The following is a 19,974-nucleotide window of genomic DNA, read 5'->3' as shown; positions in this document are numbered from 1 at the left end:
CGCTTGAGGGAATTCCTGATGCTATCCATGAACTAGACATGATGCTATTAGAAAGACCACCAAGACTGGAGAACTGGAGCCAAACAGATAGTTATTGAGTCTTTTTTCGAAAGTTTTTATCAATAATGTAAATACGTTGTAAGTATTTCGTGGCTTTTTGAGAGCTGCAATTTGAAAAACAGCTGGCTACACTCCAGATTTTAGCCACCACGAGCCGTGAGATTCACTATTCCACAACAGGGGTAGCCTACTTATGTCTTTTCTCAGGCTCGTTTGTGCGCAAAATATGGTTATGTTTCATGTATGTGAGTCATTCTTACCACCATCGCTTGAGTACCAAGGACAATACTTCTTACAAAACCAACCTTAATATTTAAGACCTCATAATATGCATCATAAAAATGTATTTTGATGTACCCGTGTTTTTGGAAATAAATGATCTTTGTCTTTGTCTTTGAAAAAATGATCAGGCAAGACATTAAAGCAATAAGGTAATATGCTTGAGAGAATTCCTGATGCTATCCATGAACTGGACATGATGCTGTTAGAAAGACCACCAGGATACGACAACTGCAGTTAAACAATTAGTTGTTGAGTTTTTTTCGACAGTTCTTATCAATATTGTAAATTTTATACGTTGTAAGTATTTCGTGGCTTTTTGAGCGCTGCAATTTGAAAAACAGCTCACTCCCGATTTTAGCCACCACGAGCTGTAAGATTCACTTTTCTACAACAGGGTTAAAAGTAGGCTACTTATGTATTTTCTCAGGCTCTGTTTGTGTGCAAAATACGTTTATATTTTATGTATGTGACTCATTCTTACCACCATAGCTGGAGTACCAAGGTCAATACTTCTTACAAAATGATCAGTCAAGACATTAAAGCAATAGGGCAATAGGCTTGAGGGAATTCCTGATGCTATCCATGAATATTATTACATAACACAGTTAGTTGTTAAGTCTTTTTTCTATGCTTCTTTACAATAATTCAATTTAATTTTCAAAAACCCGCCTAGTTACCTTAAAATTACCGTCCGTACCATACCACCGGTACCTTACAATGTACTCTAAGACATTATCTTCCTATAAAACGCAATAACATTATTTTAAGCAAAAATGTGACGATAACAAATTCGAGAACAAAATATACCATTAACACTCTTTGTCAATCAAAAACATCGGAAGGAAAATTCATAAGACCATTCTTACCAAGGTCAATACTTCTTACAAAATGATCAGTCAAGACATTAAAGCAATAAGGCAATAGGCTTCAGGGAATTCCTGATGCTATCCATGAACTGGATTATGAAAGACCACCAGGATACAACAACTGGAGTGTGAGGTTAATGTTGTGTGGAGACGGCTTTTTTCAAACTGTTTATTTGACAGGTAAACAATGAGCTATTTAGCAAACGAAAAGTTTAAAAAGTAGTAGATAATTTTTTCAACACCTCTTATTAACAATAGAAAACCTTGATAAAACTTGGCAGCTTTTTGAAAAACTTTACAATGCCGACCTTTACATATTTTTTTTATTTATTAAAACATTTATGTAAAGAAAGAACTAACTCGTGTCATATGGTCCGTTAATCGCAGCAGCCTATAATTTTACTGGGGTGTTATTTTATCGTATCTTTATTTTATTGTCAAAATATACCTTATAGCAGTATCTGTACATCGACAATTAAATAGTCTACATAGCACACCAGTTTGTTCAATTTAAAGTTATTAAAAAGCCTACTCCATACTTCTGAACTCTCACCAATATTCGCTGGGATACCCCACGTTACGCTAACTTCATTCAAACTCCGGTTTGCAAGATCGTAACCATCACAATCTTATAAAATTCAACCTTAAAGTACACACTTAAAGATCAATTTCGCATAACCATAAAATTTTGCCCGATGATAAAGTTAAGTTGGCTAAAACCTGTCGAAAGTATTGGAAAATCGACTTTATAGCTATTGAGTTAAAGTTGAAAGTGTATTATGTAAGTGAACATAATGGAAATAAAGATTAAGCTGAGTTCAGACGGAGAGACACTAACATTCTAAATTGCTAGAATGGTATCTTACACTAAGTGACGAAAAAAACTTTACTTAGATGGTTTACAAACTGAATCTATATTGTTATATCATAACTGTTTGTTTGTACGCTAAAGGCTACGAAACTATGTACTTACTGAAATGGTAAAAAAAAATCACAATTGGGAAGCTAGAAAACCCTAGTAATATAGGCATAAACCTCTATACATATATTTTGTCCGGGTATGGAAAAGAGTGCCCCCGGAACGCGGAAACAGCAAATCTTGTGTGAAATGATTTAGAAATAACAAAAATAAATAAAAAGGTCTAATTTACTGCCCCACTGTTGGCAGTAAATTAGTTAGTAGTTAGTTACAGGCATCGACTATTTTCTCCATCTTTAACACGCTTATATTAGCTCCACTTGTGACTATGTATTGTAAGAAAATCTTGGAATCTTAATTTGACCCACATCCCGGCCTCCGATTAGGATGAACTTTTGCACACGCTCTGAGTTCTGATGACAAAACATGACTAGTTAAGAAACGTTACAAAAAGCGTGCTTTTTAGTTTTTTTAACTATTTATTTTTAAGTTTAACAACAGTCGCTTGTTTCTCTTTCAAAAGCAGTATTCACAGTTACACGGATGTCATGTTGCTCCAATATTGCTCCTTTGTTGCGCCGTCTGAACAAAGCTTTAAAGAGGTTTATGCAATTCTTATGTTTTAGTTATTATATAAGGTTGTTTGGTTTTAACCGAAGCCACTCTTGTCTGCAGTACTCAGTGCATTGAACGTCATCTAGGTATTTGGACTAAATTCTGTGTTTTAACTTTTAAGGTAAGATTTGTTTTAAGTTATGTAATTTTAGTTAAATAATAGGTGACTTTTGTGATAATAACTGATAAAAAGATTAATTGGTTTTGTAAAAAGTTTTGATAATTTATAAAGTAACAAATGTTAATTCAACTTTTCATTTTGTTAAGGGTGGCTTTTGAACTATAGGGAATGGGGTTAGGTAAAGGATAACTTAAAAGAGTTTTTTTAATAATTTCAGCAGTTTCAGAGATGCTTTATAAAATAATCATATTATCACTTAGGTATATTATATTTTTTAAATACTTTACAAATACATAAACTTTTTCTATTCTTAATACCAAATACGCACTATTGAAATAAAATAAGACATAATGAGTCAGTTAATAATGAAAACAGTTGACCAAAACCGTTACATACATCCTCAATAGTTAACTTTTTTAAATGTATTTAAAAAAGGTTTTAACCTAAAAAAAATTGCTTACATAAGATCAACCTTTTTCATGCTCGTGTCACTCTGCCTTTAAGGAGAGTGAAAGTAGTTCAAGACACTATTGTTGTAAAACACAAGCTTCCTATATTAGCCGTCTTACCATTTAAGCTAAATTATCTTTTGTTACAACATCATAAGGTATGTATTCCCTTCTTTGATAATCATCATCATCATTAGCCCGTATAAGTCTACTGCTGAACTTTATTCATATTGTTTACATTTTATTCTCTGTCCTTTTATCTTTTAACGACCTCGATGACGCAATGGTCACCATTCCGGACTGCCGAACTTGAGGTCTATGGTCCCGGTTCGGTCGACATTTGTGTGATGAGCATGCTTGTTGGCCGTGGTCTGGGTGTTATAATCTGTATTTATAAATATGTATAAATGTAGCTATATGTAGTTTATCAATTGTGTAAGCACCCATAACACAAGTTAATTAATAACTTACCATGGGGCTAACCGACCGTGTGTGAAAAAGTGTCCCGGCATTATCTATTAAGATGAAAACTTTGTTTGAACGCACTAATGTCAGGAAGCAGGAAGAACTTGTCCGATTTAGAAAATTCTCAGTGTTAGATAGCCTATGTATCGAGGAAGGCTGTAAGCTACTTTTTTATCTAGGTAGGTAGGTAGATTTTTTAGGAAGGTAGTATTTCATAAATGAGGCTCAATATAAAAATGATGGTCTTCTAACACAGAAGTTTTCAAAGGACGCAGGTGAAACCGCTGGTTGAAGTTAGTTTTTCAGAAAACTAAGATTTTTATAATTATGGTTCTTAATCAATTGCATAGTGACTTATTCTTCTTTGCGCAAATAGATGAAAATCAAATCAAATCTCACTCAATTTTGTACCTTCACTGTGAAAGTGTTCCAGACAGGCATTATTAGGTACTTTCACGTTTATCTATACAGGAATGGATAGTTATAACAATACCTGTTATTCAGGAGGTCAAAGGCCTTTTCTCATGAACAAGCGTCAAATTGTAAACCACGCTAACTTAGAGCAATTTCACGCTTAATCTTAACTTCCGCGATTTTTAAATCTAAATAGGTATCAAAACTGTTCATCTTCGTGATCAAAATAAACATAAAACACCCGAATTGTGAACCTCCTCTTTTCTTAAACGTCGGTTAAAAAAGTAATTTAAAACTCATATTATTGGTAGCTATATTTTTTTTTATTATAATTATAGCATATCTACTAATTACATATATGTATGTAACCCGTGGGAACTTCACCGCGCATCCGGATAAAAGCTAACCTCCCCACTCAGAGACATTTAATGATTACTTAAGTCACTCCTTAGTGACGGAATGTCATACAAATCCTTCAGTAAGGAATGGCTTAAGTAACCATTAAATGTCTCTGAGTGGGGAGGTAAGACTTATAAACTTCCTCTATAAATAGGTTAACTTTACACTGAAATACGTTTTTAAATCTTACCAGTACTTACTACGATTAGCGAGTTAAAAAAAACTAACTCTTTATCTTTCTGCATATGTATAGGTAGCTCTTACTAAATTATTAATTGTAGTTTTCCGTCTTTACAAAAAAAATAAAAATAAAAAAACCCCAAAACAGCTAACCAATTAACGGAACTCAAAAAGACTGCAATCAACCTACTTCTATGCTTACCCCGAATGATTCACTACGGACGTCATTATGATGTCAGTAGAAAGTTATCCTTGCACGTAGTGGGTCAAGTACATTGATGTGTAAATGTGTTCTTATGTCACGAAGACGCAGTGTAGAAAAAAGTATATTAACTTAAGTGTCACAATTTGAAAACAAAATAAACTTATGTATCACAATGTCAAAACGTGGTAATAATTTGCATTGCAATATTCGATCGCTAGTTTACCTACACAAAGTTAAAGTTGGTATCAAATAACATCGGTTAGAATTATAGGAAAACTCAAAAAGTTTTCACTGGCATCTTTCTATGTTATTGATAATTTCATATTTTTTTAAAGATTTTTTTATGTAAACCAATGTAATTGCCACAAAATCTAGGCTTTCTAAAAACAACAATATTTATTATAATTTATTATAACAACAATAAATAAGCCATCTTTTTAAAAATTGCTAAATTAACCCAAAATATAAAATAAGATCATAATCGATCGCTCACCGGCCATAAATTGACGTTAATTAATCAATGATGTGTTAATGCCTATAAACAATGTAGGTCCAAGAATTCAGCCTACCTTTACTAAAATCTTTTCAGGTTTTTCTTTGCAAATAGACTTCTAGAATATATTTTTTAGTTTTTCTGTAACTTTCTGTCCATTAGTGAAGAATAAAATTATTCTGAACTAAACTTGAATGGTTACAAAACTAACTGTATAAAATATTTGTTGGTATTTCAAAAAAGGGTAAAGTCATGATAATTTGTTTTTTTTTTTTTTGTAAATTATGAATATTAAGGTCTCAGCACACATATGGGATCGGAAAGGGATCGTAACCGTAACGCCTTTCGCCTCGCTGTCAACCAGGCGTCAACCTAGCGTATGCACGTAACGAAAGCGTATCAGCAGCGCCTGTACGTCAACTCGGCTACGGCTAGGCGACACCGCGCTTACGCCTCGCCGCACGAGGCACTTCTTCAATAAGTTTCTCCCTTTGCATCGTTATTTTGTGTTTGAATCGAACTTAAAATTTTAAATAAAACATACGCGCAACACGAATGAAATACTCCTTGCGAATGGCGGCGTCTTTAGCAGGCAAGTCGCGGGAGGGGAAAGGGGAAAGAGTGGACGAAGAGATGTGAGCTCGGGTACGGAGAGACGTAAGCGCGGGGACGGAGAAACGTAAGCGCGGGGACGATGAGCCGTAAGCGCGGGAATTCAAGTTCGGAGCCTGTTCCGAGGCGAGGCGATTACGTTATTATTCCGATTAGTGTGCGTTGCAGTAGGGAGTTTAATACAAACCATTCTGAACGGCTCGAGGCGATACGGTGACGATCCCTTTCCGATCCCATATGTGTGCTGAGACCCTTAACCAGAGGCTATTGCTTTAATTAGTAAATGTAATTTATGATGTTATCGTTTCTGATATACGCAATTAAACGCATTTTTCTTTTTTCTCCTCTTAAGAAACCAACTCCATTCATTCAAATTACAGAAAAAGAAACCTATTTTATACCATATCCACTAACGTGTAATTATTACATCTTAGATCCGCCCATTTTGATATGCATGTCACATAGCGAAAGAGTACGTTTTTCTTTCACTTCGCGTTCAAATGATGAAGTAGTTTTTCTTATAATTTGTTACGACCCCTAAATTAGGGTCCACCAGGGAAAAAGCAGAATCTTAATGGGCTCATAATTTAGCGGGTATTAATGTGAGTTTGTCTGCCTTTTTACTTAGATTGTAAGTAGTCAAGTTTATTTATTACATAAAAGAAAACGATAATTTTTATTTTCCTCTCACGTAATTTTTTTGGTCTGATTGACGTCGGAGTTCACGGAAAACATAATTTAAACCTAGTCTTTAAATCAAGCTACATTTTGGAATTTGTATTAACTATCTAAGTGCCATGTTTATACCGCTTAGAATATTATCAAAGAAATTATGTAGTCTATAACATCGCATACCTTGATACTTGTCATTTAAAATCGGCATGTGTTTTATTCAATATCTTATTAGCCCGGTCAAAATAGACATTTGAAATAACAAAAATTCCCGGAAAGCTGATTTTTGGTGGAGAGCTAGATTTGATCATTATAAATAAAATACTAAAAGTCCCCATCGATCCCATGTGTGCGTCAAAAGTTATTCGAGGTCAAAGGACCAACTACTTTTATGTCTATTTTGACCGGGCTATATGTCACAATTCTATGTTTAAAATTCTAGACCAAATACAATGTACTAATGTTCGAAGGCTAAGTTACGTAATGTGATAACTATGTTATAACTTAGAGTAAGTAATGCCTTGTGTTAATAAAACAAACCAATAATGCTAAGTAGACCGTTAGTAAGTGTGTTAGGTCATCCGTATTTTATTGTTTGATAATTAATTTAAACTAGTTTCAGCCCACAGTTTTACTTGGGTCTTGCAGGGACTATTCTCCTTACTTGGATAGAAAGCGGTTTAATTTCCTCTCAAGGTTACCCATATATCTCTGTGCCGAATTTAATATCAATTAGTTCAGGCGTTTTAGCGTAATTATGGAACACAAAAGGAGTTACTTTTGCATCTATATCGATATTTTTTTTTCTGCAACATGTTATTTAGGGAGTTATAAACATCAAAACCATGTATTCTAATTTGTTTTACAATGACAGTGTCAGAGATATTTTTCTACTGGCCCTGTTTCCAATTTCATAAGTCTTATCAAAAACGTAACATGTTGATCCATCAAAAGAGACATACAGTTGACAGCAACAATTTAATAACAACGTTGATACCATCTCCCAAAAAAACTACAACCATGAAATTGTCTTATTTTCCAAAGAAATATACCAGTACATAATTACATCGTTTCTTTTTTTAACTTAAATAAGGCGACCGTTACTTCTCGGCGTCGTACGCGCAGTTTACCGTCGAACGTCATGCGTCTCGCTCGCTCCTACTATGAATTGTGAGACACACGTTTTCCATTTACAAACTGTGTCGCCACAATGTGTGTACAAATGTAAGCACTGTGTTTTGTTCTTGAGTTTGTTTTTATCGTGAATTTTGCAGTGTGAAATGTTTTTTGGATCTTTATTGTAATTTGCGTAAGGTTAATTTTTCTTTATTAACTATATCTAACTATTAATTGTCATCTCGCAAGAAAATCTACGTTTGAAATTGCCTTTTTTCATCCTGTTTTTAAAGAGTTCACTGTCCCATAAATTGATTCTACAGGAACTACAAACTACTTCTATGTATGGATCAAGGGTAAAAAATCTTCATCAACATTACCAATTACAAATTCATCAATACAAAGTAATGCGCAACGAATTTCTTGCATGACTTGATCAAAATTGCTAACTTTCTTGCTTCAACCATTGTATTGTCTTTTACTAAGTCATTGACATCTTATTGATAATATTCATGATCTGTTGCTTTTCTATTTGTTTTTATTCAGTTCCCTCTTGCATGCATTTGCATCCATATTTGCTTTATCTATGTTTTTTTTTTGTGTCTGCGATATTTGATTTTGATAACATCATATCATAATCTAATAGGTTTCACCGGTACCCCAGTACCGTTACCATACCTCAAAATATATAAAAAAACGCTGTACTTCATAAGAGTATCTTTATCTTGCAGTTTATCTTGGATCACTTTGACATGTATTGAATCTTTAATTTTCAAGTTCATCCAGCTTTTCTGTCATTTCATCTCAGACTCATGCATCACGTAATATTATAAACATAAAACATTGGATGTGGGGATATTTGCTACTTTTATAGTATTTTATAATGTAACAGAATTCTGATAAAACTTGACAGTAGGTATCTATCAAAGCTTCATCCTCCGACATCCTCCGAGCCTTTTTCCCAATCATGTTGGGGTCGGCTTCCAGTCTAACCGGATTCAGCTGAGTACCAGTGCTTTACAAGAAGCGACTGCCTATCTGACCTCCTCAACCCAGTTACCCGGGCAACCCGATACCCCTTGGTTAGACTGGCGTCAGACTTACTGGCTTCTGAATACCCGTAACGACTGCCAAGGATGTTCAATGACAGCCGGGACCTACAGTTTAACGTGCCATCCGAAACACAGTCAATGGTGTCTAAGATATACTTAGAAAGTACATACAAACTTAGAAAATTTGCATTGGTACTTGCCTGACCTGGGATCGAACCCGTGCCCTCATACTTGAGAGGTTGGTCCTTTACCCACTAGGCCACCACGACACTCTTCAAACTCTATCAAAGCTTATAAACCGAAATAATATGCAGGCTACGTTTTATCGCGATGCAGGAAGAAGTCAGCTCTAACCACGGTTGAAATTAAGAACAGCAAATTTTCGAGAATTTCTCCTTATCTCACTCATATTTCGCCCATTTAAAGTCTAACAATAACCCAAAAATTCCATAGTATCACAGTTTCTTGCATGACTTGGTGAAAATAAGCCACTTTCTTCCAATTGCGCCCGCTGGGTCACGTACGCAATTGTCATTGACTTCAATTCTTTATAACTGGTCTGGTTCATTCACATGGGCAACATGGTATGTGACCTCTATAGTACTTATGTAGTACAGGATAATATAATATCCTTCTAATCATTACTTTTGTCATGGGATAAAATCAAAATCAAAAGTCATTCATTCAAATTAGGCTGCAAAACAACACTTTTCGAACGTCAGAAATTTACAAAAGACAGCCCCAAACGCCCACCCTTCACCACTTTCTATGTGTTTTTGCTGAGAAGAAGAAATGGCGCAACAAACTCCCCAGCAACAAAATAAAAGTCTAATACAATATTTGTCAATTTACTTTGGTGCCTTTCGAAACTCATCATATCGAAAACTGTATATAAAGACTGCGGATAAAAAGTAGCTTGTAGCCTTCCTGGATATTACGGATATCCAACACTGAAAGAATTTTCCAAATTGGTCTACTAGTTTCTGATATAACCGCGTTCGAACAAAAAGTATTTCTCAATGTCACCGACGAATCCATCGTTCCATATGGAATCATAATACTATTATTTCTTTTGCAACAATATATAAAACTATAGCCAACTTACTAATAGGAAAGTACGTAACAAATTAATGAACTCTGTTAAGGCGTTCACACAAAGTTGTCCACTAAGTTTGAACGAGTTCTAAACAAGACCTCAAGTGGAGCAACGCGCTATACAGACTAGAAAGTACGTAGAAATATGGTACCTAACTGTAGAAAAGTAGGAAATAATTGACAATGGCCATTAGTTACCAGTAAAAAAGAAGGAAATTCAGAATTGCTGCTACAGCTGTTTTCTTTGAAAGTTTAGTCAAGTCATCATCTTAATTTTTTTTCGCATAAAGCCAAAATATGCAGTATCTACCACTGCAGAAGAAGAGAAGAAGAACAAATAAATTATTCTGATTATGTCTAGCCTTTGAGTAATTGGGGTTGATTTCCTGGTAAGCTGGTTAAACATAATATCAGTACCTATGTATTTTACTAATTCTCATAACCCGGTGATGAGGGAAACTAAACTAGACAAATCATAGCTTCAAAGTAAAAACTTGTCTATTGATCAAGTTACAACACAAAGGCAGTTTGGTAACATTTTTGAAAATATGTACACCAACCCTATTTTTTACGAACAAATTATATTAAACATCAAAAGCCACGTAACAGCCCTTTTAACCCCTAAGGAAATAAGCAGAAAAACACTGATATAACCCAAACTTCCAATAAACTGAGAGTATCAATTTTTAATACAATTTCAAAAAACATGTTCGGTATCCCTTGAGTTTATCTAAACCCGAACAAATAAAAACAAACTGTTCCTTGTCGATACGAAACAAGGCTGGTTATTTGACAACTCCGACCAAAATAAATACTCTCGGGGCTTGACTTAATTTTATATTTTGGAAGATACTCGCCAGACGTCAAACCACAGAGGAATAATTCAAACATTTAATAACTTAGGTTTATTGACTTGCTAATCTTTTGTATCTTTCAAAACCAAAAATACAAATTCAATACCAAAATAATTACATTGCATTACTAACAAAGAACAAAAAAAAATACTTATAAACAACGGACAAATGCTTCCCACAGTTTTGGAAAAAGTCACTTTTAGAGAACGCGCACACTAAAAACTATTAATCGACTGATATTTGATTTGGGCTCATAAATCAGTATAAAGATGAATGGAAGTACACACGTTACAAAGATCAGATATACGTACTGTATCAGAATAAATGAAAACTTTGTTTGAATTCACGATTTTCTAAAAATTTCTTAATTTTCCTAATACCGGGCCAATAGTCGGCCAACTGTTAATTCTGCAGTGTGAGGCATACATTTACCTATTAATGCACCAAAGATCCTTCTGCAAACACCAAAAAGAATAACTCAACTATAACCAAGAACCAATCTTCTTCTTCAGATCATAGTTCAAGATGCTGAGTCAAGCTCGATGGCTAATGCTGGCGATAGCAGCCGTGCTGACGCTGCAGTCGAGAGGAGAAGGTGGCATCAGGCTTCCTGACCAGCCTCCTAAGCAGGAAGGTGAAGGAAGGTCACTGAACTTTGGAGGAGACCATGGACGTTCGGTGAGTTGGTTTTTGCTAGTGGCTTTATTATTTTTCGTGTTTTTTGACAGTCGAATTGTGATGGTGTTACCGGGCCACCGGGCTCCTTATATGTCCAGAGAGTATTTAACAGTTATTAAGATTAGTTAAAACCTGAAACCTTTTGTCTTTGGATCTAGCTATCTTTTGATTGAGGAAATATTTCCTTTGAAGAACGACTGAAGGAGAGGAAAGAGGAAGAGGAGATGAAAGGACTGTTAAGATATACTTAACAGTTCTTTCATCTCCTCTTCCTCTTTTCATCTCGTCTTCTATCTACTACATAGTTAATTCATCATTGTCATATAAATGACGTTCTATTTTCATTACCATCATGCAGTTTAGGTTTTAATTGATCCTTAACATCCAGTTTTGAGTCCCGATTTTAGAAGAACTTACTATTTTCGTATACTCAAGTAGGTATAACATTATTTTTCTAACTTTCCTATCTTATTATTACAGCCTCAAGCTCAAGGTCGTGGTCTATTAGACTGGCTGGGTTTCGGAGAAGACCAAGACCCTTACATCCAGCAGTCCACCCAGCAGTGCCTCAATGGAGACTTAGCTGACTGCTTCAAGGCACAAGCACTGCGCTCTTTTGACGATTTCTTCGATAAACAGGCTTACCAGTGAGTTTTTATATATTTTTTAAGTTTTGATTTGGATCGAGTTTGAGGAGTTTAGGCCAACTTTGCAGATTAACGATGTCATACTCAATAAAGGTGATTAACACTAAGTATACATAAATATGCCTTTATTATTGGTGTCTCTTATCGTAATCTGGATATTCACAAACCAAGATTATTTTGGATTGTAGAAAAGGGTACAATTACGGCTAACTAAATCATCAAACACCATTAGACCGGTTGTCATGGAATTATTTTAATCATTATGGATAATTATAACCTACCTATAATCTAAATCTATAATCATCCCTTTTTTATTTTACGTCTATCACCTTTTTATCCACCATTTTCTAACATTGCAGACTATCAGAAAATGCCGTACTAGTGAAAGTGGACTCTCAAGCGCGCGCACTGTCCCGGGAACCTCCTCAGTTGGAGTCACAGCCCCGCAGCGAGGACTCAGACTGGGAGGCCCTTGTTAAATACGGAATGAGGAAGATTGAGAGGTAAGTAGTCATTATGTTCATAGTAATATTGTAAAGCGTAAAGCGGAGTTCTTTTGGTTAGTTGAACGCTCCAACATCGGGAAACACTGGACCAATTTGAAAAATCCTGAAAAAGAATTTATAACTAGACGTATGTAAATAGATAAATAGAGTATGTACCTAGGAAGGCTGTAAAGCTACATTTCATCCGGTGCGCGAAGTAGTTCCCACTGAACACAAGTGAAACCGCTGGCAGAAGCTTCCGAATCAAATATAAATAAATTGCATTTATAATTTAAATGCAATTTATTTATAATTTAAATGCAATTTATTTATATTTATATATATGGCTTCGTACCAGGCATTTCAACCATTGACCCAACGTTTGCAATGACCATGATCGCAGAAGAATACAGAGCAAAGATCCAGCCCCTATATATCGCATTTCTTGACATGGAAAAGGCTTTTGATCGTGTGCCTCGAAGTACCATTTGATGGAGTCTCAGGAGACGAAATGTCCCAGAAGCTACGTCTCAGTAATTGCCGACATGTACAGGAATGTTCGTTCGTTCATAAGAACTAATGTAGGAGTGACAAAATCCATCCCTGTCACAGAAGGGGTTCATCAAGGTTCGGTTTTGAGCCCATTCTTATTCAGCCTCGTGCTGGACACGCTCACCGAGGATGCCCAACAGAAAGCATCGTGGACTTTTGTGTATGCGGATGATGTAGCAATCTGTACAACGACTCGTGAGGCTCTGGAAGACGCCCTGGAGGCATGGAAGAGGCAGTTGCAGGCAGGTGGCCTAGTTCTGAGCGTTTCGAAGACCCAGTATATGGTGTGCAATGTGCCTATCCCCCGTACTGACCCTATAGTGGTTGATGGACAAGTAGTTCAAGAGTGCGAAGAGTATAAATACCTGGGTAGCATAATTGCCAAATCCGGAAGCCTGGAAAATAACATTCAGAACCGAATATCAGCCGCCTGGCTTAAGTGGCGCGAGCTTACAGGAGTTACCTGCGACAGTCGAATGCCCATTAAACTGAAAGGGATTATTTACAAGTCAGTCATAAGACCAGTTCTCATTTATGGAAGCGAGACGTGGGCCGTAACAAAAAAGCATGTCAGTACCATCCAAGTTGCCGAGATGAAGATGTTGCGGTGGATGTGCGGAGTAACGAGGCTCGATAAGATCCGTAACGAGTACGTACGCGGTAGCCTTGGAGTACGCGATGTCGCCGACAAACTACAAGAAAAAAGATAAAATATAAAACAGAAACTTAAATTCCTAAAACTTCTTAACCAAAATCTAAGGAGACAACAGACACAAATACCAGACGACAATATTCACTATTTAGGTTCCAGAATAATATTCCAAATAGTGTCTTGGCAAGACTGTTTGTGTCATTGCCAAAACTGTGTAACAACTGTGTAACAACGTAGTAACAACTATAACTTCGTTTGCATATTACAACTTGTACAAGTAATATAAACAATACTGCTAAATGAACGTTCCCAAATTTTGAGTCTGCGGCGAAAATTTTGGTAATTTTGAAATTTCGTTGAAAATTAAGGACTAAGACTGGAAATTGTCTGTGGCGTACCAGTAATCAGTAAGATAGTTGCGAATTTGTGGTAGTATTATAATTTTATTAATTAATCAGATGAAATAATTTCTTTTGCGAGTATTTTGGTACCATTTTAAAAATGTGTACCTACCAGCCAAGGGACATGAACATGAACAATTGAGATTAAAATACCACACATCTTAAAAATAATAATGATGTTGATACAAATAGACCTCTACATTTTCGTATTGAAATCCCACAGCCTAATTTACCATTCCAAAAAGCCAGTAATCATAGCAGACTTCTCTAAATTCTCTTCACAAGACTAACTCCACTACTTCATCATCAGGTTCCTAAGATCGACCGCCTTGGAGATGCAATTGGACGATGAAGTGACGTCACGAGGCATCATTGCACCTCGCTTCATTGAACAGATCGCTGATGAAGTTGACATCATCGAGGATAAGAAGGCACCTTTCCGTAAGTAAAATACATAATAATAATATGTATAGTTTCTGTTTCTATAGTGTATACAGGGATAATCGTCGGTTTTGTGTCACCATTTCATTAAAGTGGTCTCAAAAAGGCTTTAGCGTGTTGGCTTCGGCCCTACGTTTGCCTCCCAAAAATTCGGGACTGTCTGGTAGACATACAAAATATGTGTAGTAAAATGTTTAGTAGTAATTGCTATTTACCAACCAATATTGAGGTTATTTATTCAATTTCTACGCTGCCTAGGTACACCTTTAAACGGTGCTGTCACATTTAATATAAGCTCAATACAAACTGCCACGTAAAACCATTTAATTTTAGCAAACAGTCTTCACGTAAATGACTTGAATTTATAGTAATTAAAAACCTCAAGCCCAGTTTCGAAGGCAAATTAATTAAAGCGAAGCACTTAAAATGCTTTTTCTGTTATAATTAAACAAATCTTTAGCCGTCTCTCTTGTCAGACTTTGGATCAATAATTTCTCATTAAATCTTTGTAACAAATTATCTGTTTCCATTTCTGTAACAAATATTATGAAATGAAATTATGAAACAATATTTGAAAGGTCATGTTTATCTAGTTATTCTTCCATGTCAGTGCCGAATATAGATGAAAATTTAGATCATTCCGAATCTTTACCTGTACAGTAGACTAGAACGTATTCATTCTTTTGACCATTTTGGCATTATTTCCCAAATTATCTGTGTTTTGAATTTTGTTTGTCATGTTCAACCTGTACCAAAATTTACAAAACCAAGTTGAAATAAGCTAACTTCTACCTTTTGAACAAGCTCGATACGATCTAGCTATCAAAAGTTAAGAGTAAAGTTGGGTCCGATTTGAGAAATTCTTTCAGACTTACAGCCGTTCCCAACATTGTATCAAATAATCTTTCATCTTTAGGGAATTGGGAATGGCGATTAAAGAGCTAACTTATCGTGGAAGGCTAAGGCTGACCTTTTAACCGAGTACACGAAGTATATCGAACGAAACACAGGTTTCTGATGGAAGATAGAAACAAATATGACGTTCCTCATGTTCACAGGCCAGCACAAACTGAAGAAGCTGATCATCCCCATGTTGCTGATCCTCAAGCTGTTCAAGTTGAAGCTGCTTCTGTTCCTGCCTCTCATCCTCGGCCTCGCCAGCTTCAAGAAGTTCCTTGGATTCATGGCTCTTATCATTCCTGGTATGGTCTTCATAGTTACATTGTCATCTACATAGTGTTTTGTTAAAGATGATGAGGTTTGCTTCGAGAATAATCATCAATGGCCTTTTAACATCTATAAAAGATGATTTAAGCTGCATCCATGTCAAGTTGTTTGATTTAAGCCCTTGCGCTGATAATATGAAACAGAATTCCAGAATTACATGAAGCAAATTAATACCAGGTTTAAATGGACCTACTATCTGAAATGACCTCCATAACCTAGTTATTGTTGAAGTCAGATAAGCAGTCGCTCCATTTAATAAACGGGTACTCAGCTGCAAGCCGACCTCATGTAGTTAGGAAAAGGCTATGGAGACGGCGAGTTGTCCTAGGTGGTAGCAAGACAATAAAACCCATAATCTCTTTTCCGTTCAACTGTAAATCTCAACATATACTTAAAGAGTACGGTTGAACGTATACCTTGAACATACCTACTTCATTTGAAATTTTTATTTATCATTTTCCTAATAACCATTTTTTCTCCAGGTGTAATCGGCTACTTCAAGTTCTGCAAGCCCAACTCTTCACCGTTCTCGTCCAGCCACTTCTCGGGACCTCAGTACAGTCCAGCTGGCATCGGTCTGGGACCCTACAGGGAGACACCACCACAGTCACACTACGCTCCTTCACATTATGATAGCTATCCTGTAAGTAGAAATACCTTTGATTCTTCATATAGGATGTTTTCACTGTCTTTGTTTCTAACACAGCCAAAAACCGCCCACTGCTAAACAAAGGCTCCCCAGAAGCTAGTAAATTTTTTCCATGCTCACCACACGTCCTCGTTCACTGACAGGAAAGCTTGGGTAATTTTTGCTGACTGACACGGAAGTTGTACATTATATCAAATGCGTAAATCATCATTATCTCATGTCGAAGTAACATCAGCCTACTCTCTCTAATATATTTTTAGGGTCCACGATAATATCCTTTTGATAATGTTCTATTAATCTACTTACTTATTTATTGTGTGTATTGTGTATGAGTATGTATGTCTTGTATACCCACTTTTTTTTTGACAATTTATTATTGCCTGTTATTATTTGTGCTGAATAAATGTCTAATCTATCTATCTTCTAAACAAATCTACAGTTAATAATTTACATTCTTTTTTATGAAGTTAGAATTTTATCACCCCCTAATTCTTCAAACCATATCTTCCAGGGTGGTCACAAGTACGGCTCAGGAGGTATTTCCTTCAGGGAGCATGACGTCGGTCCTCAAGACCTGGCCTACCAGGGTTGGGAGTACAGAAGCAAGAAGGGCGCTGAAGATATCAAAGCTGAATCAGCTTAAGACTGAAGTTTTAGTGTAAGCACTATAGTAGATAATGTTGTATAGAAAAATCATATTTTGTCAGCAATAGCTTTACTATTTTTATCATCAGACAACCATAGGAATCACAAACAATTCAAATATCTTCGAGAAATTGGGTAGTAGACATACAAAAACACATAGTTCAGTTAAGGTCCCATAACTTATTCGGAAATCTAAAGTGTTTAAACTGGTGAAGCAACAAGACAAGACAAAATAAAAGTCATATATTTAAGATATAAAACAGGTAGTTAATAATAATAACGATGGAACTGCTACAACTCCCAAAATCAGTCAAAGAGAAATTAATCGGACCTGTTCTTACCTTGAGAACCCAAATAAATGAAAGCTAAGCCTACTAACAATGGCAATTATCACGATATTAGAACCGTTATAATATACCTTAGCGTAGAAATTCAAAATGGAATACAATTTCAGAAATCAGTACACTAACAGGCCATTAAATTTAATTAAAGTTATCTTAAATTAACTGAAAACATTTTCGTGAAATATCTTGGGCTGGTTTTGAGGTTCTTCTACAATCAAACCGACAGTTTGTGGGTTTGAGTATTGATTTAAATTTAAAGATGCTTCTCCGAGGCATGCAACTGACGCAGCTGTTATCGCCAGTCCTTTTGACTGATAATTCTATGACGCCAGACTAACGTTAGCCGTACCTGTCTATCAAACCTCAAAATATATGTCTAATGGCGCATCATAATAAATTCGTATCGTTGTATTAAAAAATATGAAATATGTGAAAGTTTGTATATATGTATGTATGAATAGATGTATGTAAGGATATTTGTTCGTCTTTTACGCAGAAATTATGGATTTTGATGAAACTTCGCAGTAATCATAACTCATTCAATATAAAATATCTCATTATATCATAAAGGCTAATTTTTATTTGGATCGGGAAGTAGTTCCGTCTTGACGCGGGTGTACTCACTCATATATGTATATTACACAGACGCTTGCGGCCGAACGCAGCGTCATACGCATGGCTCGGAAATACACCATTACATTTGAAATTCAGCACCCACTAATGACTGTTGCTTATGCAGTTTAGAATTCCAACAAGCAATAAATTGCTTGGAGAATTCTAGCTTCGTGTAACATACATGTTCGGGTTAGAATACACATTTGTTCTATGTAATTTATAGATGTCTGACAAAATGGTTTGTGCGTAGCTGCATTTGAAATATTGGTATTTTTAACTTTTATACGTCAAGTAAAAATGTACGTAGGTATCATTATACATGATTTATTTGTCACATAAATTGGCATATTGCTACATTTGCTATACGATTTTATGGAAATTCTTACACCCATGTTATATTTTTTTCTTAATACATCGTGCCATTTTCAAGTCATAATATTCTCATCATTTCATTATATTTGGTAAGCTTGTGTTTATATAATGTGTAGACTTATGACCCGTGTCTTATCCCAATATTTTATGTGATGCCGATTTTAGTTTCATTAATCAGTTTAAAACAATCAAAGTTTAATGCTTTTTGAATCTTATCAAATTGTTTATGTAAAGTATTTTTATTTTAAGTAATAATTTTAATTACACTGTTTTGTTTGATATTCAATATTGACTAGAATACTTATTTTGTTTCGATTTCATTTGTCATTGACAAAATTCTTAGGATATTTTTATTAATATTTTTAGTTTCAAATGAAATTAAAATGGTTTTAGGTGTTTTAGTTTTTATATTGATTGTTATTTTCCACGCAAGTTAGCTGTGGTTTTTAAAAAAGATAGTATCTATCTTTATGTGTGTCAAGTTTGACATTTTAGCAATAATAATTATTACTAATTTGATATTTTAATTGTATACATTGTTAGTTATTAAGCAATGTAAATTATTTTTTGTTTATATGTGAATAAAGTTTTTATTTTTATACAAATCTTGTTTCCCTTATTGAACTTATTACAATGCCCGTACGGGGATAAAATATAACCTGTGTTACTCGGGAAGAGTGTAGCTTTCTAACAGTGAAAGAATTTTTCAAATCGGTTCAGTAATTTCGAAACCGTTGCGGTACAAACAAACAAACAAAAAGATTTTTCCTCTTCATTATATTAGAATTGCTATAGATAACAACCAATGGTCTCAAAAGCTTTGATCAGCACCTCAAGCGCTTCCACTAGGCGGCTGGCAAGGGTCTGATTCAGAAGCCACATTATTGACATGGCAGTATGATGAGGTTTCTGCCTGTAGAGCCAGCTACTGGTAACTAACGTAACTGTTTGTATGACGCTAGTCGCAAATTATAAAACAATAGAAAATAAATTGTGTCTCTCATAGATTTGCGCTCCTACATAACCCGACTTTAATGATATCGTCTACATTCGTATAAAATCTATTCTCAAATGGGAACAAAACAAGACTTCTCACATGGTAAGAAACAATTATTTTTCAATTAGTAAATAAAGCAAGGAGAACACGCGATTCATAGATCAAGCCAGACTAATAAAATAAAACTAAAATTAGTTAACGTCCACTTTAATTAAATACCTTCTATGATTATAAATTAAGTTAATTAATAGACTTACTAAAAGAAACATTAAGAAAGTTTAAGGTAATTTATTAAAAAAATATTATAGTACTAATCGCATATAAATAATTATGTCTGTCTATGTAGCAATTAGGGTACGATTTGGAAGCTGACTGCCGACTTCAGCTGCCAACCGCACGT

At 35.2% G+C, this 19,974-nt stretch overlaps 1 protein-coding gene across 1 annotated transcript; it reads left to right on the top strand.

Moving 5' to 3' along the window:
* The first annotated feature begins 11,280 nt into the window (after positions 1 to 11,280).
* Positions 11,281 to 17,971, top strand: LOC124642115. Its single transcript, XM_047180429.1, has 7 exons — positions 11,281 to 11,547; positions 12,028 to 12,194; positions 12,554 to 12,697; positions 14,595 to 14,725; positions 15,784 to 15,927; positions 16,435 to 16,595; positions 17,113 to 17,971. The coding sequence occupies exons 1-7, from the start codon at positions 11,395 to 11,397 to the stop codon at positions 17,242 to 17,244; spliced, it is 1,032 nt and encodes a 343-aa protein (XP_047036385.1). The 5' UTR covers positions 11,281 to 11,394; the 3' UTR covers positions 17,245 to 17,971.
* Positions 17,972 to 19,974: the final 2,003 nt, after the last annotated feature.

This window comes from Helicoverpa zea, chromosome 23, assembly GCF_022581195.2.
Source record: "Helicoverpa zea isolate HzStark_Cry1AcR chromosome 23, ilHelZeax1.1, whole genome shotgun sequence".
Lineage (NCBI taxonomy): Eukaryota > Metazoa > Arthropoda > Insecta > Lepidoptera > Noctuidae > Helicoverpa > Helicoverpa zea.
Note: the sequence above shows the minus strand (reverse complement) of the source record. Positions and strands in the feature narration are given on the sequence as shown.